At 40.7% G+C, this 26,048-nt stretch overlaps 1 protein-coding gene across 1 annotated transcript in view; it reads right to left on the reverse strand.

Moving 5' to 3' along the window:
- Positions 1 to 26,048, reverse strand: part of CERS6 (ceramide synthase 6) — a 159,036-nt gene that overhangs the window by 70,099 nt on the left and 62,889 nt on the right. Inside the window, exons 2-3 of the mRNA XM_009894647.1 lie at positions 21,183 to 21,330; positions 18,611 to 18,741 (exon numbers count right to left, since the gene is read on the reverse strand). Coding sequence (XP_009892949.1) covers positions 18,611 to 18,741; positions 21,183 to 21,330 — 279 coding nt within the window. The remainder of the gene's footprint in view (positions 1 to 18,610; positions 18,742 to 21,182; positions 21,331 to 26,048) is intronic.

Below are 26,048 nucleotides of genomic sequence, written 5' to 3' on the forward strand. Positions count from 1 at the left end.
AAGGAGAAGTTATTTGAGGAAGGAGACTGTTACGCACAGCTCACTAAGATGCGCAAAATAGCAGGTATGATAAATTGAGAAATCTTTATTGCTTTCCTCTTCAATTTTCTGGCTTAAGATTTGACTGTCATCCGATTTTCCTCTTGGCTGCAGTTTGAATCAGTTATTTAATATTTAATGTTACAGTGCCACTTGAGACCAGTCCTGTCCTAAATCTGTATGCTCAAAACGCAGCTCTGAAAGTCTTAAGAGCAAAATTTAGTAGTGCAGAAAGACAGAAAGGAAACAAGGTACTAAATTTTGAAGTGATGCAGTTTCATAAATAATAAAGCATGTTTATATAATTAGACCAGAAAAGATGCATAACATAATAGGTGTTTTGGTAATTCCTTCTAGGTTACATACCTTATGTTTAATGGTTATGCAACTGTTCTCTTCCGAGTGTTTTGAGGACTGCATGAAATAAAGCTCTGATAAGAGCTCAGAGATCTATTACCACTGCCAAATCCTGCCCTACAAAGAGGTACTACTACCTGGAAAGCTCATGGGAAGAGCACACAGAAAAATGAGATGTTGCTGACACTCACTCTCCCCTGTGGTCTGATCAATGGAACTGGTTTCTCCTCCCTGACGTCCAACGCACACAGCTGACAAGCCTTGGAGAGAAAAACTGACCCAAAGTCTTTCAAACCTGGACCTCTAGTCTCCATTCTTACTGGTGATCTCACAAGTCACCTGTGCTTCCAAATATGGCCTTTCAGTTCCCCTGTGGATATCACAACAGCCACTTACTGTCCCACTCTTTTCCAATTTTAGAGGAACGAAAACTTATCCTCCAGATTGCATTTGCTTTTCACGTAGTAATGTTGTCCTAGCCATGAAGGGCAACATACATGCATGAGGCAACTTTTGTGACAGGTCTTCTTAGACCAACTTATATTAGATGTTTCCATTTTTTCATCATGATGAATGTTACCTTCCTGTAGCATTAAGTCATCTGCCTCAGATTGTTTTTTAGCCTGCTAAAGCAGATGCTGATCCCTTATGGGTATTGATCTTTCCAGAACCAGGCTAGGTGTTAGGGTTGTTTCTTCATTTCCCTGAAGAAACTCCCCAGCTGTGCAGCACACTTCCATCTGTGCAGCACTCGCTGAGTTTGTGCAGTTATAGATGAGTCTTCTGGGGATGGTTTGCCATTACTTCACATGCTGTACTTCCATCTTCTTGCCATCCTCTAAGCAGGAATTGCAGCGTTGTCACAGTTAAGTGAAGAGAAGAGCAAAATTTGTAGCAGTAAATTCAAACCTCACCTTGTCCTTAATTTTATTTTCCCTTTTGCATCCTAAAGAAGTACATTTATTTAGTCATTTATGTTCCTCCCCTTTCCCCTTTCCCTTCCTCCGAGTCATCATCTGTTGCATCACTGAAACAACAGAAAAACTCCTACAAGATGCTCATTAAATGAAGGTTGTTTTTTGATGTGTTTGGGTTTTTTGTTTGTTTTGAAAGATTTGATATATTATCCTTCAGTATTCCAAAACACTACAAAAAAAACAGGGACAGGAAATTGTTGTACTATTTTTCATGCAAAAGTGCTGTCATCACAGCAGCAAGAATAAAACTGAAGACAGAAACCTAAATTTACCAAGAAGCATCATCTGGTCAAACTATACTCATTAGTCTGAAAGTGTTTAAATAAATAACCATAAGGGGTAGCATTAAATATTTCAAAGTACAGTTTCTACAGCATCTTGTATTGAATATTTCCTGTCTGATAGTCACAATTTCAGCCTGTTTCAGGGCCTGATCCTAGATTTAACCTGCAAGTAACTGGGACTACAAGAGCTGATGCATTACTTGACACATCTGGAGAAATCTATGAGAAAAGTTAACTCTCACATACTCATGTGTTGTTTTTTTTTTCATCTGCCAGTTTCTTGAACTTCAGGGAAGTGAAAAACAAATGCTGGTTACCAGTCAATAAAACAGAAGAGCCCATCACACTAATGATGACAGTAAAACGGAATAAGTGGAATTACATGGATGTACATGAAGTGTAAATTCGTAGCATACAGATGAAGTTACCAGAAAGGTCTCCATTGCTGACTGGCTTCTGTGTTCTGCCACAGCAGGTCTGTGTATACCCACCCTGGTGAGAGATGGAAGCAGAAGACAGAGGCTATACTGAACACTGGGTTACCATATGCTATGGCTACACTAACAACTACCCCAAAAAGCATCAGGAAAACCACCAAGTTTCTCACCTCCTCCAGCACTGTGTACATGTTCTTGCTGAGGCCACTGCGAACATCTATTCAGCCACAGGCCACCACTTGCCTCTTCTGAGCATAACAATACTCCAGTGACGCCTATCTTGCTGTCTTGGACATACAGGTATGATGTTATGCCCAAATATCACAAAAACTATTCTGCCAATCAAAAATTTTTTTTCTGTGTAGGTACAGGGGAAATCTTTCCATAAAAGCATTTTGATAGACTGCCATACAAATGCAGCATTAGGCAGACATTGTCTTGACCCAAGTTAGTTTATAGCTTTCACCTCTCAGCAAAGAAAATGGAGGAGAAAAATAAAACAAAATAAAAAAAAATAAGAAAAGCATATGACAAGCTGCCACTTTAGCTTAGAAAATATCTACACCTGAAGAAAACACTCAGTTCAGCTTTTTTAAAAGAGCATGACAGTCCGTTATTGAACGCCTTACTAACAGAGAAAGCAATGTAGTTAAATGCCTGTAAGGGAAAAATATTAAATAATATGGGACCTAATTCTCCTCTGTAATTCTGTGTCTCTGTGAACAGATGCACACAGTCCATGTACCTATAAAATGAAAGGTAATGAAATGTAACATAAAACTGTGTAACAACATAAATATGAGGGAGAAGAGGGGAGTAAGGACATGTATGGCAATTCGTTCATTGCCATGTATAAAATAAAACCTTATTGCCACTACCCTTCAGTGAGTAAGGTATTTTGATATGGGTTGATTGTGACTAACAATCTCTAGAGAGCAAGTCATACTCAAGTTTCTTTCTTTTGGTAGAGACTGAAATAGAGAAAGATATCAAATAGTTTTGGACTACTGAGTCTGTAGTTTGCAGTCTCCTGAGGAAGAGAAGATGCTACAAATGACACTCCTGGGGAGCTCCTGTTGGACCAAATCTGTATGGATTTAGTGTGAATCTGGCAAACACCATTTGGTAGTGCTACACAGGCAGAACAGCTAACAACTCTGAAGACAGCAGAAACAGGAGTAAGAAGGGTACCCTTCTAAATCAGCATTTTGTTCATGTTTGTCCTTTTTTAAATGAAAGTAAGAAGAGCTCAGTGGTTATCTGCATTTACTGAAGACCCAAAAATTTGCATACATGTAAGAATGGAGAATTTATTCTGAATCTGACAGTGACTCTTCATGAATAATACTTGCTTGTAATGCATTTCATAAAGTTATTACAGCCTAAGTGAACGTTGCTCATGTTGCTTTCATACTGCAAATACATAGCAAGTTGAACAAAAGCATAGTTTGGATTGGTAACAAAATGAGTATCTTAGAAACAGAAAAGAGAACTTCCTAGGAAAAGACAAAACAATAAGGAGGTAAAAAGTACAAGGCAAAAATTGCACAAGTAACCACTAAGGCATATAAAAGGAAGCAAACACCAAACCTACAGTATAAAAGCAATGAAAAGAGCAGAACATGTTGTGAAAGGGAGGACGAGAAATGTTTTTCCTGTCCTTCCTCTCTTCCACTCAGCTTTTAAATCCAGTATCACAGGTGAAATAAAGAACTGACAAGCACCATTACAGATTTAAGAAGTGAACACAACCATCACTATTAATAGACAATAACTACTTTACACTATTTGCTATTCTACTTGGGCAAGAATGGTTTTATTATTGAAAAGTTTAATTTAAGAGAAATAAAAAAGCCCTCAAATTTTGGCAGCAATAAAATACTATTAACAAGAGAGCAAGACATGTCAGTACCTGAAATCTACCACTTGGGAGAGTTCAGTATCACAGACAAACACACTAAAAAAATGGTGAAGAAGCCCAATGCTTCAAGTAGAGCAAGAGACACAAACTGTGAGAAAGCCCTGTGCTGAATTCACAGAAGATCCTTCCCAAACCATAAAGAGTCAGCTTTTAAGCCCTGTGAATCCTATCTACTAAGCATCAAAAGTAATCTTGAAGTCTGCAGCATCCCAGACTGAGCCCTTGTTGTGCATCCCCTATGGCTCTTCTGAAAAATCCCAGCCCTGCCTCCGTGTTTCTTCACTTTCAAGCCACTTGTCTGCAGTGTTTGGCAACTTCATTTAAAGCCAAGGAAGACCAAAGAATCCATAATCAAGAGCTAGACAATTCAAGGCATAAGAAAGCAGCAGCTACTGCAGTCTTTGCAGTTTTCCTTTAGTTGTCTTTAATTTTTACATTGCAACTGCATTTTGAACTACTGTTCACATTAACTAGAACTTAGGGAAGAATTATTTAATTTCCATAACATAAAATAATGATGAGTACACACAAACCGCAAGAGAATAGAAACCTAGTTAATTTATTATAACCTTGCTTAATGTGCAATGATAATGTTAAGTGACGGTGTCTTTGCAGGACCAGCACGAGTTAATTTAAATTTATTAATTGTGTTAAAAACTGTGTCAAGGAAGGCAGTAAGGACAGGGAATTCAAAGTTTTAAGTAATCCAATTTGAGGGAAGACATGAATTTCATAAGATTCAAAATGAAAAGTGCTTACAGCACAGTCTAAAAATACAGCAAGCAGTCTGAGGACATGGCATGGACATCTTTGCCTGTCTGCTCCAGCAGAACAGCATGGGAGGAGGGCTGGTGATTCCTGACACTTAACCAATGTTTTAATTTCCGTCCGTTCCGTCCCCCCCCCCATGTTTGGGCACAGAGACATCCTGAGGTCCAGTTTAAAAAGAGAAAACAGAGATCTTAAATCATATCCACACATAAGCATGGCAGATATGGTAGTAAAGGAATCACGAGGGAAACTGCCAACCATGCCTAATTCTCAAGTCTGTTTCATACGAGTCCTGAGCAAACTGAATACTCTTGAGCAGCATACTATGGAGTTGCAAGAAGCTTACTCAGTTCACAATCCATCTTTCTAATGCAGTGGGATAGCTGGGCAACAAGAGCAGAGCCAGACCCAGTATTTTGTTATTCAAAAATGAGGAATAACTATAAGAAGAGTTAGATAAAGGACGTAAACATAGCCATAGGAGGAGCTGATCAACAGAAAAACATTCATTCTTTCAGCCAGTGTTAATCTAGACACTCATACAGAGCTGGCAGCAGGAAGAGATGCACTTAGAGCATCACGTGGCATGCCATGCCCTGCTCCACCACACCACATCCTCCCACCATGCTGCATCAGAAGGGGCCAGGTGGCTGCAGCAACTTCTACCCCTTCTCCCCTCTGCCACACTAAAACCTGAGCCTTCATATTGGATGCAAGTACTGCCCATGCCTCTCAGGTTTCCCTTCTGTTACTCAGATGCATACATATTCCCCACGACCACAAGCAACAGTACCCCAGCATGCTTATGTGCCCACCTTGTGACCCACAACAGGAAAATTTGACTGACAAGCACCCTATGTTTTTATGCAGGTTGATCTTTAACCCCAGTAAGTATAGTGTGCTGCTCTACAAAACAGCTGTCCAGCCAGCTGTCTGGTACAGGCAGGGCAAATGGGAGGGCAAGCTTACTAGAGCTGCAAGGGTGTGCTGCTGAACTAGAGTCTAGGCCAGCCTGTGCAAGTACACCGCAGCACAAAAGTGCATAATAAAATCATAAAAGGATATATAATTAAACTACTTATCCAGCCTGGTGGATACCAAAGAAATGTGAATAGTCCAGAGCCTAAGACAGATGCTCCAAGAGGCAAAGCTGGAGGCATAAACCCACAGCAAACCACACGCTAGCAGCTGGGCACGATTGACCAGACTCTGGTGAGTGCTGAGCCAGCTGTGCGTTGGAGAGGAGCTATGTGCTAGTGTTAGGGAGGAATTAAAACTGCTGTCAGGGGCTGCACTGTGTTCTCACAACTTCAAAATTAGGACAGCTTGCCAGCCATTAACTTATTCATGTGTCCGCAGACTCAGGCTACAAATTACTATGTTTTATGTAACTGAAGGCAACCAGTACTGTCATACCCTCTTTCTCTTGGAATAGGGAAGCCATAAGTGAACCAGCTGTGAATGGCATGATATGAAAAAGTATATTTACACTAAATAAAAAGCTTTATCAATACTCTTCTGCACTGACTTCACATGTGGCTCAGAGAGAAACATAAATTCAACTCAGCCTATGCTAGTATCAGACAAAGGAATCAGTAATGTACAGAGCTATTGAGTGCTGCCCTCAAGGAGCAGGATTTCTGTCTTAGCTTTATATACCCAAACATGACTCCAGGCCTTTTAGCACAGCACTAGTTTCCCTGACATAAGTCTCAGTATAAATTCCTCATTCTCTTTTACATTCTATTGAGGCCTTGCATTCAAACACATCTCTGTTCCTTTTCTGTGATGTTATTAGATATAATACTCTCAAGAGAATAAAAGGTCCTTGAATGTATCAATCCCAGAGTCTAGATGTAACTATTACAGTATTGTGATAAAAATCACAGTATTTTACATACTTACTATAGATAGCAATTGCCAGACCGTCTTTGCTACTCTACACTTTAGTTGCCACTTGCTAGATGACTTCAGTTAGAGTCTCCTTTTTGGCATCCATGACTCATCTCAACTTCTCTACTACCTGCAGCTATAATAAACTATTCTTGCACTCAACGAAGGTCACATCTTCCCTGTTCTGGAACAATTTCACAGACTCCAGCTCCCTCCACATCTCATAGAAAAACCTATGTTCGCCCTCACTAAGCTGTCTCACAATCTGACTCTGCCAGCACCTGAGCCCCTACTCACTGCTACGCCCTTCATACCACAAACGTCATTTCTTTATGTGGCTCTTTTCCTTACCTCTGTACTCCCGTTTCAGCATTCACAGAATTCACAGAATGGTTAGGGTTGGAAGGGACCTTTGGAGATCATCTAGTCCAACCCCCCTGCCAGAGCAGGGTCACCTACAGCACGTTGCACAGGACAGCGTCCAGGCGGGTTTTGAATGTCTCCAGAGTGGGAGACTCCACCACCTCTCTGGGCAGCCTGTTCCAGTGCTCCACTACCCTCAAAGTAAAGAAGTTCCTTCTCATGTTAAGATAGAACTTCCTATGTTCAAGTTTATGCCCATTACCCCTCGTCCTATCACTGGGCGCCACTGAAAAAAGACTGCTCCCATCCCCCTGGCATCCTCCCATTAAGTATTTGTATGTATTAATAAAAGCCCCCCTCAATCTTCTTTTCTCTAGACTAAAGAGACCCAAGTCCCTCAGCCTTTCCTCATAAGAAAGGTGCTCCAGTCCCCTAATCATCTTCGTTGCCCTTTGCTGGACCCTCTCCAGCAGTTCCCTGTCTTTCTTGAACTGGGGAGCCCAGAACTGGACACAGTACTCCAGATGCGGTCTCACCAGGGCAGAGTAGAGGGGGAGGATGACCTCCCTCGACCTGCTGGCCACACTCTTCTTGATGCACCCCAGGATGCCATTCGCCTTCTTGGCCGCCAGGGCACATTGCTGGCTCATGGTCATCCTGTTGTCCACCAGGACTCCCAGGTCCCTCTCCACAGAGCTGCTCTCCAAGAGGTCAGCCCCCAACCTGTACTGGTGCATGGGGTTATTCCTCCCCAGGTGCAGTACCCTACACTTACCCTTGTTGAACTTCATAAGGTTTCTTTCTGCCCAACTCTCCAGCCTGGCGAGGTCACGCTGTAAGGCAGCACAGCCTTCTGGCGTGTCAGCCACTCCTCCCAGTTTTGTGTCATCAGCAAACTTGCTGATGGTACACTCTATCCCTTCATCCAGATCATTGATGAATATGTTGAACAAAACTGGGCCCAGTACTGACCCCTGAGGGACACCACTTGTTACTAACCTCCAACTAGACTCTGCGCCACTAACCACAACCCTCTGAGCTCTATCTGTAAGCCAGTTCTCAATCCACCTCACTGTCCATTCATCTAAGCCACACTTCCTAAGCTTTCCTGTGAGGATGATGTGGGAGACAGTGTCGAAAGCCTTGCCAAAGTCAAGGTAGACAACATCCACTGCCCTCCCCTCATCCACCCATCTAGTTACTTTGTCATAGAAGGCTATCAGATTAGTCAGACATGACTTCCCCTTGGTGAATCCATGTTGACTACTTCTGATAATCTTCTTTTCATCCAGGTGCTTTGAGATGACTCCCAGAACAAGCTGCTCCATCATCTTCCCAGGGATGGAGGTGAGGCTGACCGGCCTGTAGTTTCCCGGGTCATCCTTCCTGCCCTTTTTGAAGACTGGAGTGACATTGGCTATCCTCCAGTCCTCAGGCACCTCACCTGTCCTCCAGGACCTTTCAAAGATAATGGAGAGAGGCCCAGCAATGACTTCCCCCAGCTCCCTCAGCACACGAGGGTGCATCCCATCAGGCCCCATGGATTTATGTATATCCAATTTATCTAACTGATCTTTAACGTGCTCCTTGTCAACCAAGGGAAAGTCTTGCTTTGCCCAGACTTTCTCTGTTACCTGCAAAGTCTGGGTCTCACAAGGACTGGCCCGAACAGTGAAGACAGAAGCAAAGAAGGCATTTAGCAACTCCGCCTTCTCTGCATCATCCGTCACCACAGCACCTGTCTCATTCAACAACGGGCCCACATTTTCCCTAGTTTTCCTTTTGTCTCCTATATACTTAAAGAAACCCTTCCTGTTGGCCTTGACATCCCTCGCCAGGTTCAATTCCAAGGCTGCCTTGGCTTTCCTTGTTTCCTCCCTGCATAACCTGACAGCATTCTTGTATTCCTCCCAAGCAGTCAGCCCCTTCTTCCACCTATTGTAAACTCCCTTGAGTGAGCATGCATGATACTTTATAGTTGGAGACTTAAGATTAGTCTTCACAACAGTCAAACCATGGATACAATCCATTTATCAGCACACCACCAAATACTCTCATTGCCCAGGTAAATAAAACAATCTCTTCAATTACAAATTACTGCCTCAGGAGAGCAATGAATTCCATTAAAGAAACATGAAATGCTGTTTAATTACTCAGAGTGTGAAAAACTGTTTTCACTATTCAAAGTTGAATATGCTTTTTCATTTAATACCTCCTCATTCTTGCACAATGAGATAGGCAGTTGCTGCTCTCTCTATTTTCTTTATATGTCATCCTTTCCATATGTTTTTATCTTGTACTAATATGACTCTCTCTCTTCTTCCATTGTCTCTCTGATCTCCTGCACAACCCTTGTAGCATCTATAGTCACTGTGCTGCTATTTGCATCTGCAAAGTACCATACTTTCACATTACATGTAATGAAAATTTTAATCAAAAATGGCAATAGAACAGTTTGTTCTGCTCACACCAGTCTAGCAGCATGATGGGAAATAGTGACAGGCAACCCAGCTCTATAGATTTCACCAGTAACAGTTCTATTCCTTTCAAACACAGCTTTCCCTGAGTAGCGTAAAGGCTAGCCTTTGTTGTTCCCCCTTGCCTTACACTAATGCCATCACTAAATCTGTTATCACCTGATGTGTGAATCCTTACCCAGATATTTCATAGAGTTCAAGGTTGCAAGAGACCAACTAGTTTGGATGGGCTCATACCCACAGTGCTCAGGGCTGGAACACTGGATAGCACATGCCCAGGATCTACTTTTCATTCCTGTGAAATACAGCTCCAAAACATCATAAGGACTGGTGGGTTTGTGCAGGGTTTTTTTTTTTGTCATACACCCCACTCACCCCCCTTTCTTTTCTTCCATCCCTGCAAGAAGGATCCACATTTCTGAAATACTAAGACTGATGTATTGCACCTTGCCAGAATGGTGCTTTTATAGCCTGACACCAAGCATGTGCTGCCTGCCCTATGGCACAATGTAGGGGCACTAGCTCTGCTTGGATAATAAGACTATCCCATCTGGAAGAGTCAGATTTGGCAAATTTTATATCCATATCATCTGTCTGGAGGAAACCCTGGAGTGAATTATCTCTTCAATGAATTATCCTTTCAATAGTGCCTGCATTCCCTTTTGTTAAGAGGTAGCAGCATCACCACAGAAGGGAGTCCAGTAGCAAATCAGTATTCATGAAGTGCAGCCCATGGGAGACAAAACTGCCTGGGGCAAAATGGAGCATGACAGTGAGGGCGCACCATTATTTTCCAGCTTTGGTTCCATTGTGAAAGCAAAGGTGACCTTTTTGGACATTATTTTGTTTCAAGTAAATGAGAGCTGAGATCTTCAAGCTGCTGTTTTTAGACAGACACTTAACATAATGAAAACGATAACAGAACCTCGCAAGTTTAATAATACCAAGAATCCATTTTTGTTATTAGTTGTTCTTTCTTTAGCATTTCTACCTTAGAAATCACACAGCAGGTTTATGACTCCCTTCTTCTAGTGGTTAAAAATCAAACCAAACAAGAACATGCTTCATGTTTTACAAGAAATTTATGGCTATTTAAGAGCCACCAATTTACTTTCACCAGCAGTTTTATGACATAGTGCTATCAGGATTCATTGACATGAAGTTCCCATATCTTTTAATGGAAATATACACATTACTTGGGTACATGACATTCAGTAAAGACAAAATAAATAAAAAAGTAATCAATAAAGACCTTCTGAAAACACCATTAAAGTGGTCTTTACTGCCGATGAAGGCTGTCAGGTTCAACCTTTATTGGTTTTTCAAAGTATAACTTGTACAAAAAAAAAAAAAAATTGTTGGTTCCAACAACAAAAAGTCCTGCCAGCTATGAAGATTTATGCTAAGTGAGAGTAATTTCTCAGATAATTAATTGGAAAGGGGCACATTGTTTTACAAAGACAGATCATGTAGCAGTTGTTCCTCTTTCCTTTTGATATAATAAACTTGGCACAGCTGGAGTGTACAGACAGCAGCAGCAAACAGTGACAGAAAAACCTTTTCAAAGTAAAGTAGGATGCCTCAAAATTTATTCTGCAAAGTGCTACACTTTGCTGAGTGGTTTTAAAGAAAGATCTGTGTTCACACCGTCTAGCCTTGACTTGATGCTCCTGCAGGCTAAAAGAAGATAGCTTAGACAACTTCTCAGCTTGACACTGGCACTCAGAGAAACTGGGTCAATCACAGCAGCTGACAGCTTCCCTGGCTTTCCCCTTACAGGTCCGTTTTAACACAGTGGTGTTTTGAGTTAGCAGCTTTGGGGAAACCACCTTGTTGCCTGACCTGAGCCAAAGCAGTCTCTTGGCTATAAACCCAGCCGTTGCGCTTGAAGGAATACTCCTCCTCTTATTCTTCCTGCTCAACTTCTTTTGTTTTAAGGCCATAGCAGGGAGGGAAAAAAAAAAAAAATAAAATCTACATCCAGACAGAGAGAGGTGTACACAAATATACACTTCCTACTCCTCAAAGATACACAATGCTGTGTTCTTCAGACACCACTAACAGAAATATAGAGTAGCTGCTCCAGTATCGTAACAGTTTCTGTGAAGGACGTATGAATATTTCACTCAAAGTCACAGAAATCTAGCTGAAACACTGAAAAGAGGTAAAGTTAAGGATCAATAAGAAAAATATGCAAATGACTCATTTTTTCACCTGTATAAATGTTTATCAGTCCTAAGTATTCCAGAAAAAAAGACATCATAGTAATTGCTTAGAAGCTTCTAGTACTATGCCTCATTGCAGAGTTTGCTGCTATTTCACAGTAACTTCCAGAAAATTTGGATTTTCATTGATGCTTTCCCTTTCAGGCAGGACTGCTGTCCTATGATCATCTGTCAACAGAAGCACCTGTCCCAGGAGCACCCAGAAGCAGCATGCAGCCCACAGCAGGACACAGCCCACTGCAGAATGTTATAAGAAGAAGGAGCAACAGAACTAGGTATCTGTCCAGTTAAAAAAAAAAAAAAAATCCAGAATTAAAATAGCAATGAAAACCTCAAACTTTTTATCAGCATACTAGTTAGGCGTGCAGTTTCCCTTTCACCAAGCTGCTGGTTGAGTTACCAGTGCTTTAAATCTCCTGAACAGACCAGAGCAGCAGGGGAGAAGTTATGCCTTGTACCTGGTGAGACAGCGAGGGGGAACAGCCACTCTTGCCCCACGGAAAACAAGGGAGATCTGGTAATTCCATGGCCATTGAACAGTAACTATCACACTCAACCCAGAGCACATTGCACGGCTTTACAGACCCATCCCCTTGTTCTCCTTTCTGGTTGTGAAACACTAGTCAGTCCTCTATCGCATGTAGCACTGAGGCAGCTGAAAACCTGTATTCACAAATCAGAAATAAATGGACCCATAATACCATTTACCACATATTTTTGCTTGCATCTCAAAGATCACTGTATTCAGCAGTGTTTCAGAAGCTGACTTAAGAGGGCCTGAGGCTATTAAAAATTCAGAGCTAGAAGCTTTTTGATGCCTATTTATTTTCCAGTGCTTTACTGCTACACACAAAGCACAGACTGATGAATTCTTTTATGTGCTTTGGTAAGATTTGTATCAGCACAGTTCAGAATTTCAACAACCAAGCAGCTGTCTCAATTTCTTTCCCTTGCATAGTTATTTTTCCAGTACAATTTTGTAGGAGAGAGTTACTCTGCTAGTCAAGAAAAGCCGTATAGCCAACAAGTTGCCAACTGCCCATAAATTTCACACAAATGTGCACAATAATTGAAAAAAAATATTCTGTATATATCTGTCTCTATCTATACACATACACATTTCACACACACATATATACAGCTACAGATAAAATCTCCTCAAAAGCAGCATGCATAAACACAGTTGCAGTTCCTCAGGAAAAAGAGTATGTTCTGGCTAGGAGATGAGACAGAGACTCCTCTCTCACCTACATCAAAACTCAAAGACACCCCGCTTACAGATACTTGAGTATCCAAGCTTCTCCTAGAGAAGAATGAGGAAAAAAAAATCCTTGGCTCTTCAGTCTGCACATTTCCATGTTTTCACATGCAGACTGTTGCATAAACTCAGAAAACTCTCTTGGCCATATGTTTCTGCCAGCTACTCCTTGGAAACCATGTAAATGTCTCTAATAAACAGCTTGCTTAAATGTACATAGCTGTAGGACAGACAAGTCATGAGCCTGACGAAATTACAAAGTCCCAGGCTACTAACGTGGGGCATCAGAGGGTCTTTCCCTTTGCTCTGGACAACAAGGGAGGAGGACAGGATGCTTGCTCTTTCTATACTATTTAGTCTTTGAGAAAAACAGATATGCCTACGCACTGGTAGTGTGAGCAGCCACACAATACACTGAAACTGGGAAGAAATTGGAAGTGGTTTGGGAATCACTACTGCATTGGCTTTCTGACATGAGACATTAACAAAGACATTCTTGGACCCTGTACATTCAGTCTAGCAATCAGCAAAATAACCATTCATGGTCTTTCAAGAGTTACATCCTCTCAGTCGTTGCTAGCATACCTTGAAGCCCTTTCCCCACTAGCTTATTCCATGCCTGGAATTCCCATTCCACTATATTAAGATGCAACATTCTTCCTTAAGACATTTTTAACTTATTTGTGGTCATACACATTTTTTTATTATTATTTTTTTTAAAAAATACATTTCTGTGCTAGAACTATGCTCCAGCAGAGTTGTTAGAGCATTTGATCCAATTTATATCACCTGCCTATAAACAGACTGATAGTCCTCTGCAGAAACAACTTTTAGCCTTGCAAATTACTGCAGATACTCTCCATAACACAGAAACCACATGAGCTTCAGAAAAGGTTCAAGGTAATCTATTTTCTGTGTTTTCTCCTGTGCCGCATACTCGAAGCAAAGAGCACAAGGTCCTTACCCTACTCTTGTTCAGGAGAAAGCTTGTCTTTCCTTGATGCTGGGCTGTGCCGTGGGGACAGAGAGAATGGAATAAAAGACAACAGAAACACATGGCAATAGAAAAGTCCACTTTGCACACCCAGTTCACCACTTCTTCTTTTCCTTCACGCACCTTGGATCTTTCAAGTTGGGGAAAGGAGCAAAACTGCCTAAATTCGCACAAGAGAAAGAAAAGCTATGGACAGACTCTCCCCTGCAGCTAATATAGTAAGCTAAGTGCCCGAGCATTATAACCTGAGCTTAGACCAGGTGGATGCCTTTCCTAGACACTACAAACATTCTGCTGTTAACTCCAAGTTTCAGGTCAGAATCACCAAATCCTTGAGAAACAATGTATTGACTTGCTAGTAAAATAATCCTTAGCACACCATTTGTTCCTGTCTTTCTGCCTAATACTGGATCATGAATCATCCCCTGGTAAAATGATCTATTTCATATTTCATATAGGTACTTATCACCATAACATCTGAAATCTTAAGCAAGTACATGATGTCACTGAAGTCTCACCATTAGTGGTCTCCACAGATCTGACAATCAAATGGCACCTTCTCTTTCAGATTGGCACACAAAACTCTCTGGGGTGATTGCTGGTTATGGTCCCTGAAAAGTAACTTATTTTCACTACAATGCAGTGGCACGAACAATGTCTATAGACCAGAGACTTTATTACTGGGTTTTTCTTCATATAACAACCATCTGCTAATGCCCAGGACATCTGACAAAGGCTGTCAGCAAAGGAATTACTCAATTTTGGGGAAAAAAAAAAAAAAAAAGAAAAAGAAAAAAAAGAAGAAGAAAAAAAAGAGAGTACTTTTTGGAGTTTCTCTGCACTCTGTTTAAGACCATAATTGAAGTTGCATGAAAAGAAAAAGAAGGGAAGGAGTAGAGAAAGTGAGAAATCTGGGACAAGAAGAATCTAATGATTAAGTTACTGTTTTAGTCTGTTTGGGCCTGGATCTTGGGTGTCATTCATCCCAGGTAAATATTTTTACCATTGAGTTTCGATCTCAGCCTTGGTCCTATTGAAGCTTCTCTACCTTAGATACTACCCACACTAACTATTTTGCAAGAAAGATAAGGCAGTCAGAAACAGCCTACGGCCCTTCTGGCACAGCTGCCTTCTCCTTAGCATCATGGAAAAGCCATTTTGGGCCCAAGGAAAACTTTTTCTGGTAGTAAATTGAATCGTCTCCATGTAAAAAGAGTTGGAGTTCTTTTTAAGCAACACCACATTTGCTGTGGGTTCTGTCACTTTTCTTCCCAAGTCACAGTCAATCAATGCAGTTGCCAGCAAAACTCAACTCTTCTCTGGAAGGACAACAGCAGCTCAACAGTTGAAGCTGTAGGTGGGGATCACTGTCATTTTGCTTGCTCTGTGCCTGCTTATTACATAAGGACACATTTCGTTCTCTGTCAGAGCTATGAAACTCTTCACTGGTGCCCCAGTTACCGAAGACCTGGAGTGCTCCCCATTCCGACGACTGTCATGGGAACACAGGCTTTATGCAGCTTGGACCTCCAGAGCAGCTGCCACATACAGACTCTTCATCCAAAAAGTCACTCCATTAATTCAATAGCTGTGAAAAGACTACAGACCTTATCAGAAGGAGTTATTTGCTCCAAACATACTGAAGTGAAGCGCCATGCTTAGTGTCCTGATGGCTAGACTTAACTAGACAACCATTTAACACCCACGCTGAGGGGAAAAAAAAGGTATCCCTGGCTTCCTAGTGCTGTTCTGATTACCTGCCGACAACTCCATCCAGCATGTGTGACGAGACTGCTGGTGGCACACACAGGAGCACCTCTCCTATTAAGACAGGCTGAGAGAGTTGGGGTTGTTCAACCTGGAGAAGAGAAGGCTTTGGGGAGACCTTATAGCAGCCTTCCAGCATCTGAAGGGGGCCTACAAGAAAGCTGGAGAGGGACTTTTTACAAGGGCATGTAGTGATAGGACAAGGGGGAATGGCTTCAAACTACAGGGGAGGATATTTTGAATAGATATTAGGAAAACATTTTTCACTCTGAGGGTGGTGAGACACTGGAACAAATTGCCCAGGGAAGCTGTGGATGCCCAATCCCTGGAAGTGTTCAAGGCCAGGTTGGATGAGGCTTTGAGCAACCTGGTCTGGTGGAAGGTGTCCCTGCCCATGGCCGAGGGGTTGGAACTAGATGATCTTGAAGGTCCCTTCCAACCTAAACCATTCTATGATTCTGTGCACCATTGGAAATGCTATCAGGGCAATGCACACATGGTCGGTTGGATTATAGCACATTCTCACGCATGTACGTAAGGAGATGAAGAGGCAACTCCCACTGCACCTTCTGCAAACCACATGCAGAGAGAACCTGAACTATCCACTTATTATTTACACCACCTTGCTTCTTTTTGGACAAGTATTATCATTACTATTAAGTACACATATTGCAGTAATGCCCAACAGCACTCTCTAAATGAAGCTGGCACTTAATTCTGTCAGTGTAAGTTAATGACATTCATTATAGCTTGACCTTACCTTCCAGTTTGCATTCATAGCATCTGCATGCTTTTTCCATAATGTATGCCATGAAGGGGCAAGTTCAGCACCCATAACTTTCCTAAGTGTGCCTGTATTTCTTGGTACATTTAAGTTTTTTCTATCTCTATGTCAGCCCAAACATGCTGGCACTAATGCAAGAGAGTGAAATCTTTGATCCGAGTTACAGAAGCAGTCAAATATACTGCCCAAATATGCTAGCTCTAACAGTAATACAGCTGTAGGTTTTTTCCAAGATTCCACAGCCTTTCCCACAAGTTAAGCAGACAAGTGTATATATTAACAGCTACAACACTTGTAGGAAAAAGGCTGTTCTTCACTGATCTCAAAAATTAGTAAGTCCAAGACCACCAGCTGCTGTTAACAGGACGACTAGGTTTATCCATAATCTTACCTTGCCTGGCTTTACTAAATATTATTAAGTGGGGTAGATTTTAGCTGTACCAAGGAAAAGACTTCAGCATTCTAACAGTTACATTCCTCTGTTTATTAAAGGGCAATCATCTTTAGACAATTTATCTATCTTCTTCTAAAAATAAAAAAAAGACTGTAATTGTCTGAGCTAGAGAGACAATATGCTTCACAGTAACTCTTAATTTCTCTCCTATTCAGTCCTTAGTTGAAAGTAAGTATCAGTTGCTACTCAACATTTTATCTATGGTTTGGCTTTAGAAAAAATGCCTTAATATATTATTTATTTAGGACCATATTATGAACCTCCCTGTCCACAGGAAAATGAAGTTTAAAGAAAATACTTAGGAAACCTACAAAAGGACAAAGTATGAACTATGTTTAGGAAATCTGCATGAATGATACAACAGTATATTCCACAAGTTGTTTTATATCTATATACACACAACCCCCTCTCTCTGGCTGGTCAGCAATGTTTTTGTGATTTCTTTACTTTAAATTTCTTAAAGAAATCATTTAAGAATTGTTCTGAATTCTAAAAAAAAAACCCAACACCACAAAACACAAAAACAACAAAACCAAACAAAACCCAGAACTTGGAAAACAAGAATAACTAATATTTGCCTTCTAACTTAAATAGGCTTCCTCTATTTCTGCTGACATTTCTACCTAACACTTCTTCCCAGCATAACTAGAGTTTTAAGCCAGCAATAACACAACTACTTGACCAACAGGGTGTAATAAAGCCAATACTTGTTTATGGCCTCAGCAATATTTGCCAAGTCTCTCTATTTGGAGCATGTAAAATTTGCCTTAAATGCATGACCTTCCACATCAAAGGAACAACATCCAGTAGTGCTAGAGGGCTGAGTCTTGGAATTAATGAGTCTTTCAAATAAACTAGTGCTGTTCTTTGTGTGTTGTTATGAATTCATTGTCTATCAGTCGTCCTTTAAGAAAAACGTGTAAATATTTTAAGTAGATTTAATTTTCCATGCTCTTTCAATGCAGATTAAATATTAATATGTTAAATCCAGCTGGCATGGAAATGTAACTGAGATACTAAAAACAAGGGAGTCCAATTAGAAAAACGACCTTTATGTAGATAACCAGTTTGAAGAGCAGCTGGGTGCTGGGAAAGATTCCTTAGAAGTAAAGCCTGGCAGGTGAAAAATAACTTCCTAAAGAAAGCGTAGAAGCCTTTAGCTTGTCAGAGTTCAGTGTACCCAAGGAAACAGGCTAGTAAAGGGGTAAGCCTTGGATGAGAAAAAACAAAGAAGGGGTGTAACAACCCAACTGGCTTTTATCTTTACTCCTGCATCTCAGATCTCTGTCAGGTTATATAGCTAAAGGTTGTGATGTAAAGACAGCTTCCCAGTCTAACACCAAGCAATCTGCCTTAGAGGATCAGGCTGGTACCCTGACAGTATAGAATCACAACCACCTGATTTCTGAAAGATTTTCACCATTGAAAGTACACGAAATGTACAATCTGACTCCTTCAGAGAAGGGAAATTATTTTCTCATTCAAGAAGTATATTCCACCAATTTGTATCATTTTCTACCCGTCTACAAAAATACTGGTGAAGAAGAAAGGGGAAAACAGATCAGGGGACAGGCTCAACAAGACTCAAAAAGAGAGCGCACATCCTTACATGCTCTCGCAGAACTTCGTAAGAGTGCTGGGCTTTTCCTGGTTGCGTCTTTGTCGAAACCAGCGTTGAATGCTGCGTACATCCCAGTCCAACTGCTTGGAGAGACCTTCCAGCCTTTTCTCATCTGGATGCTACAGAACACAGAAGTATAAAAATTATTTATTTGCCCAACCACAGTAACTCCACTTAAAATTTAGAACCACTGCAACTGCCTTTCAATGTCTTAGAGGCTACCTGTCAGACACATAGAAATAAAATTACTTTCACAGAAACCTGCTGGCAGATCCACATCAAAATACAGTTACAGTGACTATTATTAATCTAGAAGGACATATGCTGTAATATTGCATGCAGGTTATTACTAACAACAAACTTAAAGGGGACAATGGGATGAAAACTTGCTCAAAACTTGGAAAGTGATGATAAGTAGGGATAAAATGTCATGCATTTCTTGAGCAGCAGGGCTTACAAACAACCCCCTGCCTGCCACACGCCTGTTCCATCCTCCTGCATCAGCATCTTTGTCCTATCGACTCTTGGAGTAGTGAAGATTGTTTGACTGACATGGAAAGAAGATATAGCCCATGTTTGTGCATTTTAATGTTAAAAAATGAGGTCATTAAACAAACTGACAACTTCAAAAGGAAAATCACCTTGACAGGGACAGAGAATTTTTTTCTGTAAAATTAGCTACACACAAGCATTCTCCAAAGCAGCAAGTGTGGAACTCTCATTCCATTAGAGGGACTGCAAACCAGCGCAAAGGTAAGGCAAAAGAAAATGTCTGTCCTTAATTTGACAGAGAAAAGTGCTACAGGCCACGTTTCCAGCCGTGCAGCAATTCTACATGTACAATACTGCATGAAGACTATTTATACATTTCCCCATATCACATTCTTTTTTAAAGAAACAGAAAAAGCTTTTGGACAATCTGTTTTCTGGTGCTTTAGCTCTATTTCTGCAAAGCAGTTGCATACACTGAATGAGATACAAAAGCTGCCACGATAAAGACTGTTTTAAATGTTGCAAGACGTAAAACAGCAAAGCTTTCATCAGGCTGAAGTTTCATCCATCAGCCTCCAGCAAAAGACAGGAAGGAAAAGAAAGGGAAAGGATGAGACAAGAGAAGGGTTAAGTATTTGCTATCCATCAAAAAAAAAAACCCAAAACAATTGTCAACCAAAGTAGCTTTTGAACGGAAGGTTAAGAAAAGCCATTCTCTGTAACTTAAGAAAAATCAAATGATCGATGCAGCTCTTGGGAGCTTGACTAGAGAGAACTGCTGCACATGACTCAAAAAAAGGCTGCTAGTTAAATCAGACAGTTTCTTTGAGAGCACCTACCAAAAACCCCTACTAAACTCTTGCAAGAAAGTAGATACATTCCTTCAGAACTCTTCCCACTTGTCTCTGTGCACTGAATGCTGGAAGCCATGCATGCCAGCTCCTACCATGACTCACAGGCATTAGTAAGATCACTTCACACACTGAGGCCCTGTGTTGGACGAGCAGATTCTGCAAGGAAAACTAATTTAAAAAAAAAAAACAAAAACAACCCCATTCTTCCTGCAGCTGAGTCTTGGTGACAGCACATGTGCTGCAGCTTTTAGGAATCTGTGTGATTCCCTCAAAACAGGACAAAAACCACACCAAGTGCCATGGTGATCTCAGGATAGCGTAGGACAGACAAGGAAGACAGATCCACGGCATATTTCACTGTCCCTGACGCTGAACCCTATTTTGCCCTCTAAGATTCTAATACTTTCTGAAGTTTAGGCTGATGCCTTTGCTATGATGTGCCCAGCTGCAGCCTGGAGCCAGAGGTGGGACTGGGAAGTTCCTCTAGCACAGTGGCTTCATCCTTCAGGCCTCCACAGGCCTTTCTGCTACAAAGTGGCTGACCACTGAGGTCTAGCTGAGATGTCACATAATGAAAACTGTAGAGACAGAGACATAAGCGGTGGGGAAAAAACTTGTTCTCTACAAAAAAAAAAATCTGCAAGTTCTAAAACCTTATTTGGTCAGTTCCTTCACTTTTCTAGCTTCCTCCTCCCCTCTCCAATTTCAAAGGACACTCATCACAACGTAAACAGCTGGGACACCAGCAAGCCACCAGCGCCCTGTGCTCAGGCAGTTCCCCTAGAAGCAGTAGCTTTGAAGTTTCATGGAAAACACAGTAAGTCCAATCTTACTGGCTCACAATTCACTCTTCTTTCAAAAAAACAAACAAAAAAAAAAAACAACCCAAACCACCAAAAAAAACCAAAACCCCAAACCCAACAATTTTGAGGAAATGTCTAAAAGATAAGAAGCAGAAGAAAGTAGGTGGCCATATGACACCTACAAAGTGTTTCTGTAACAACTTTTTTTGATTACAAGCTTACAGGAGACATCACGAAAGAATGCATAACTGCTCGAGCTGGTATGCCAATGACAGCCTTGACATTTGCATGTTCTGATTTTAGCCGTAAAAACGCAGCACTGCGTTTAGCAGTTAGCTTTGTTTTATTCAGACATCGTTTATAGTGCCATATCCTACTTTACAAGGCAAATATTTTAGTTAAATAATCTACCTTTGTAATAGCTGTGAAAACTTTTTCCAGGATAGCATTAGGTTGAGCTTTCTGTGGTCCGTTGGCTTGGACTTTAAGGCCTAAGGCACATGGTTTAGCAATGAACCTGTGGAAAACAAAAGAACAAAAATAGAAAACAAGTGAAATCCTTCAGTTATTTACTTCATTACCGTTATCAATCAATGACACATGGTAAACGCGCAAACATTATAAACCTGCCAACAAAAACAATACTTAGTGTTACAGCTCACAAGCAAGCTCATACAGGCGATTACATTGCAAAATAAGTAACTTCACTTTGAAGGATGAAAGAAACTCTGTGGAGCACATGAAAAGGAGGATTTTCTTTCATGTTGTAAAAAAAAAAAAAAAAGGATAGAACAAAAGCATGAGAGGAATGCCTCCTAGAGAAGCACCAATTAATGAAAAGAGCAGGGCAGCTTGCAGAGATAAAGAGCACATAATATTCTCCTCCAAACAGAGCCTTTTTCATAAATCAGTTTCCAGAGTAGCTACTGCCTCAGGATTCCTTTTGCACAGCGGAAATTCAAACAAGGTCCTTAAAGGCAGAAGCACTGAAGCTACCCAGTCAATACAATTTTCTAAACCATAAATGGCTCTGAGCCACGCCTCAGACTTCGCTCTTCCTCCAAACGCTTCTGCTAAAATACGATGCTGTCACAGATCCAAACACCAATCCAGAAGTTCATTCAGTTTATAAAGTGGGTGCCTCTGACATATTTTAGAGATTAATTACATAACTTACATTACATACACTCAAAGAAGACCATTCCACTCACTGAAAACTAATTTATTTGTAACCATGAGTCCAACTCTGGCATCCCCATGAAAGGTACAAAATCTGTATAGGAATCACCTTCATATATGAACAGTATCAGCTTCTGCCATCCTTGAACTATGCAACTCTTGATTTCACTTAAAAGACCTGGTGGAAGGTGTCCTTGCCCACGGCAGTGGGTTGTAACTAGATGATCTTTAAGGTCCCTTCCAACCAAACCATTCTATGATTCTATGACCTCAGTTTCCTAAGACTTCATTTGCCAGCAGGAACTAAAACGGCACACTTAGTAGTTAAGTAGTTGTTCCACATTTATCCAGTTGAATGACCACAAGCTCTTAAAAATAATGGATTTCTTATCCACATGCAAGCCCCATTTTAAGTACTGTTTTGAGCTACAACTGATGTTTCTGCTGTGTTTAAGACAGCACAGTTGATTAAAGACAATTAGGTCCCAAGCAATGCTACAGTGCTTATAGCAACAGCATTTGGTAAAGAAAGATGGGTGATGCCACACCACCTTGTTTTCCTTGGTTTTCCAAGGAAAAATTCTTGATACACTGATACCATTCCCATATGAAAGCCAATCCTATAGCCTGAAATAATTCTGGTGATTGTTTGGGGCAGGGGAAGTCAAAGTCATATATCCAGACATGCATGCAGTGTATCAGTGAACATGCTCTTTGATCCTCGTCTGTAATAAGAACAAGAAACCCTAACTTATTATACTCTGTAAAAGTTTGGTTACAGACTGGATCTACTGCAGATTGGAACCATAGAGCTAGCTCCCTAGCATCAACCAAATCAATGGTACTGCATCAGGTGTAAATTCCCTGCTTCGGGGTTAAGAGCTTTGACGATACCAGCTTCACTGCTGAGCTCGAGCAGAACAGCAGTCCAGTTTTCTGCTCATGAAACAGAAGCATATAAGCTCTGCATGTGTTACATGTAAATACACTGTAATTTAGGTACACTGGAAACTTGTCTATTTCTTAAAGTTTAAGGTGACAAAAGAAGACGCATGAATTGTACTATCTAGTTCAACACAGACTTGTAAAGTCAGTCTCCTCTGAAGAGACAATTTGGTGGGCAGTTTCTTGTTTGTTTGGGGAGTGTGGATTTGTTGGGGTGTGGGGGTTTTTTGTGTGTGTGGTTTTTGTTGGGTTGTTGTTTTTCTTCTGCTGAGTGAAGGAATGAGATAACCATGATACAACTCCAATAGAAAGACAGTTCCCTAAACATGCTAATTTAAAAGGAAAAAAAACCCACATTTAATTTGGTAAAGTCAAAAGCAGATTAAAAAATCCCAGCTAGAAAAATTTCACAAGGAGCAATTCCAACAAGCTTCATGCTGAGCTGATCTTCATTTAAATCTAAGCAAACCAGCTGGGTTTGCTTAAATGCCATTCTTAAAAAGACATGTCTTGCTAATGAACAGCCTCGATAAATCCAGAACAAAGCACAGATACCGTGTTTGTCTAGATTTTAAAAAGATAAGAGAATTGTAATATTGATGTTATACCCATTTACCTAAAATGACACACATTTTCTGCTTCAATTTGGTATTTTCTTAACGGGGATATAATTTTTTCTTCCTTTGCTGCTTATGTTTTTCACATGCACTGAAGGAAGGGGCACGCAAACCAAACCAGAACTCATCCAAAAGGACAGCAAAGCACAGTAGGGACGCATACAGGGTACACAGCTGCAAGACACAGGATGATCTTGGCGAGCTATGTCAGGGAGGAAGGGACAGGGAAAACTTAAAAAAACCAAACCCACTCTCTCCTCATATGCTCTTGCAGTTTTCATCCACTTTTGAAAAAAAAGTTTTTTAAAAAATCCCCTCAAGGGATTGTTAATTCCTATTAGGACACTCAAGGGAAATAAAGCAATTTTAAGGAAAACATTTTATATGCCTGCAGTACTGAGCAGATCTGACCACCCATTCAAGTATGCATGAGCCATGTCCATTTGATTGCCTTTGGTGGAATTGGTAAAATTTAAGAGATTTTTTTCCTTTTCATACAAAAACTTAACAAGTTCAAGTTATACTTTGCAGTATAAAAATTGTTTTTCAAGGTCAAAATAGAATTTTAAAGTAGAATTTAGTCAATAGGTTCCAAAATGTCACACTAGGTGCCATAAAAAGCATAATTAACATAACTTTCACCAATAGTTTTCCATAATAATGTGAATAGATTCATAAGTAAACAAAACGCAATTAATGTTCAATACACGTACAAACTATAAGCGTTTCACCAAATGTTGCACTTCTTAAAAGCACTATTCATTTTTTCCATTTCTGTTAATGCCGTGGTATTCAATTCCCTAAGCAGTCTTACTGAAACCCTTGTGACTATTGCATAAGGAACTGCAATTAAGAAGGAAGAACGATTGTGAAAGAGAAAGGAGAACAGAATTGAGTATATTGCCATCTTTTCCCTTTAAAACATATAAATCTGAACAAATGCCACACTAATATCTCCTTTTCAATGGATTCCAGTACAGCTGAATTGAAATCTGGTGTGCAATTACACAGAAATAAAAGGACAAGTATTTTTTGCTGAGTGCAGCCCCATCTATTCTGGATCTAGAAATGAAAGACTAACATAAACAAGGGAATTAAAATTCAAGAACCTTTTTATAGGCTGCCATTTAAAACCAAAACCAAACCAAAAGCCCACAGTCGTTCAGATAGCGTGGGTTACTGCAGAGCGTCCGAGTGGAAAGCACTCAGCCTTTACAGGCCCATAAGCACCATATCGTCTCCCTGAAGACAACAAGAATCTCTGAATGTCCCATACAGGCATTCCTTCGCATTTTGGATCCCGCCTGTTTTTCTCAAATCCATTACTTCTAACAGTGACAGCAAGGCCTCATAGTCCACCCCAAACTCAGAGATCAGTTTTTCTCTACAAAGGGGTCAAGAAACCCTTTGCAAAATGATTCCCCACCTCCCCTAGAGCATAAAAAGGAGCACCACTTCACCAGAAGTACGTAAACATCATCAAGAACAAATACCATTTTGGGTTTCCCACTTGCCCTTTAACAAATGCCAACTAGACAAAGACAGCTGCTATTACAATAGGTAAGTAGAAAAAGGAAAAGTAAAAAATAAACAACCAACCAACCAAAAAACCCACAACCAAGCCTAAAACTTAACTTTACCCTGATGGAGGAAGGTAAAAAGACCAGTTGGGCACCACTTGCTCTTTGCAGTGAGTGCAGCACGTACAGTGCTGCATAGAGCCAGATGAAGATCCCACCCAGCCATCAACCCTGGGGAAAACAAAATCCCAAACCCACAGACTCTTCAGAAACCATTCCCACCGCTCCACGCTAGATGTCTAATTCTTCACATTCAAAACATTACAGCTTAAAAATATGCTGTTTCCACTTTCTGGGTACTCCATACCCTGTAAAAGTTTCTCTTTAGAAATACAAACAGGCCAGATCTGCAATGAGCACAAACCATCCTGGGCACATCAATTTGAAATGTAACTGCAGTATCGCTGATAAAATAACCTCAAACAAAAGAGTAAGGAAAATGCCCCCACTGACTCACAGAGCGCTTTCTGTTCTCCTTTACTGGCTATTCGAGCCTTACTAATTAATTACCGTGTAACCCTTTTAGTTTACTGCTTTTCATCTTGACAAATTACATCATCTTAATCCTAGAATTAAGTAGAAATGTTAGCATTGACCCTCATAATCCTTGGAGGCCGATGCTCATTAGCACTAGGCAAAGTCTGCATTAAATAAATACTTTTTTTAAAGTATCACATGAAGGAGGAAGAGAAAAGTAAAAGGATTTTTTTTTTTTTGATTCTCTGGATTTCTACAAATCAAACAGCCCTACTTGTGACATGTAATCTTTGCCCTGAATCTGGTCAGCAGCTAATACATAGCAACTCTTTAGTCATCTGAGGCACCAGGAAGATGCCTGTAGGCCCTCCTATAGCATGTGAATATAGTGGTTCCACACCAGCAGGTCATCTGCCATTTCTGAGCTGATGACAGTGGCTGCCCTTTAGCAAATCCATTAGCAGCTTCGAGGACGCTCA

Source organism: Charadrius vociferus, unplaced genomic scaffold (genome assembly GCF_000708025.1).
Source record: "Charadrius vociferus isolate BGI_N301 unplaced genomic scaffold, ASM70802v2 scaffold161, whole genome shotgun sequence".
In the NCBI taxonomy this organism is placed as follows: Eukaryota; Metazoa; Chordata; class Aves; order Charadriiformes; family Charadriidae; genus Charadrius; species Charadrius vociferus.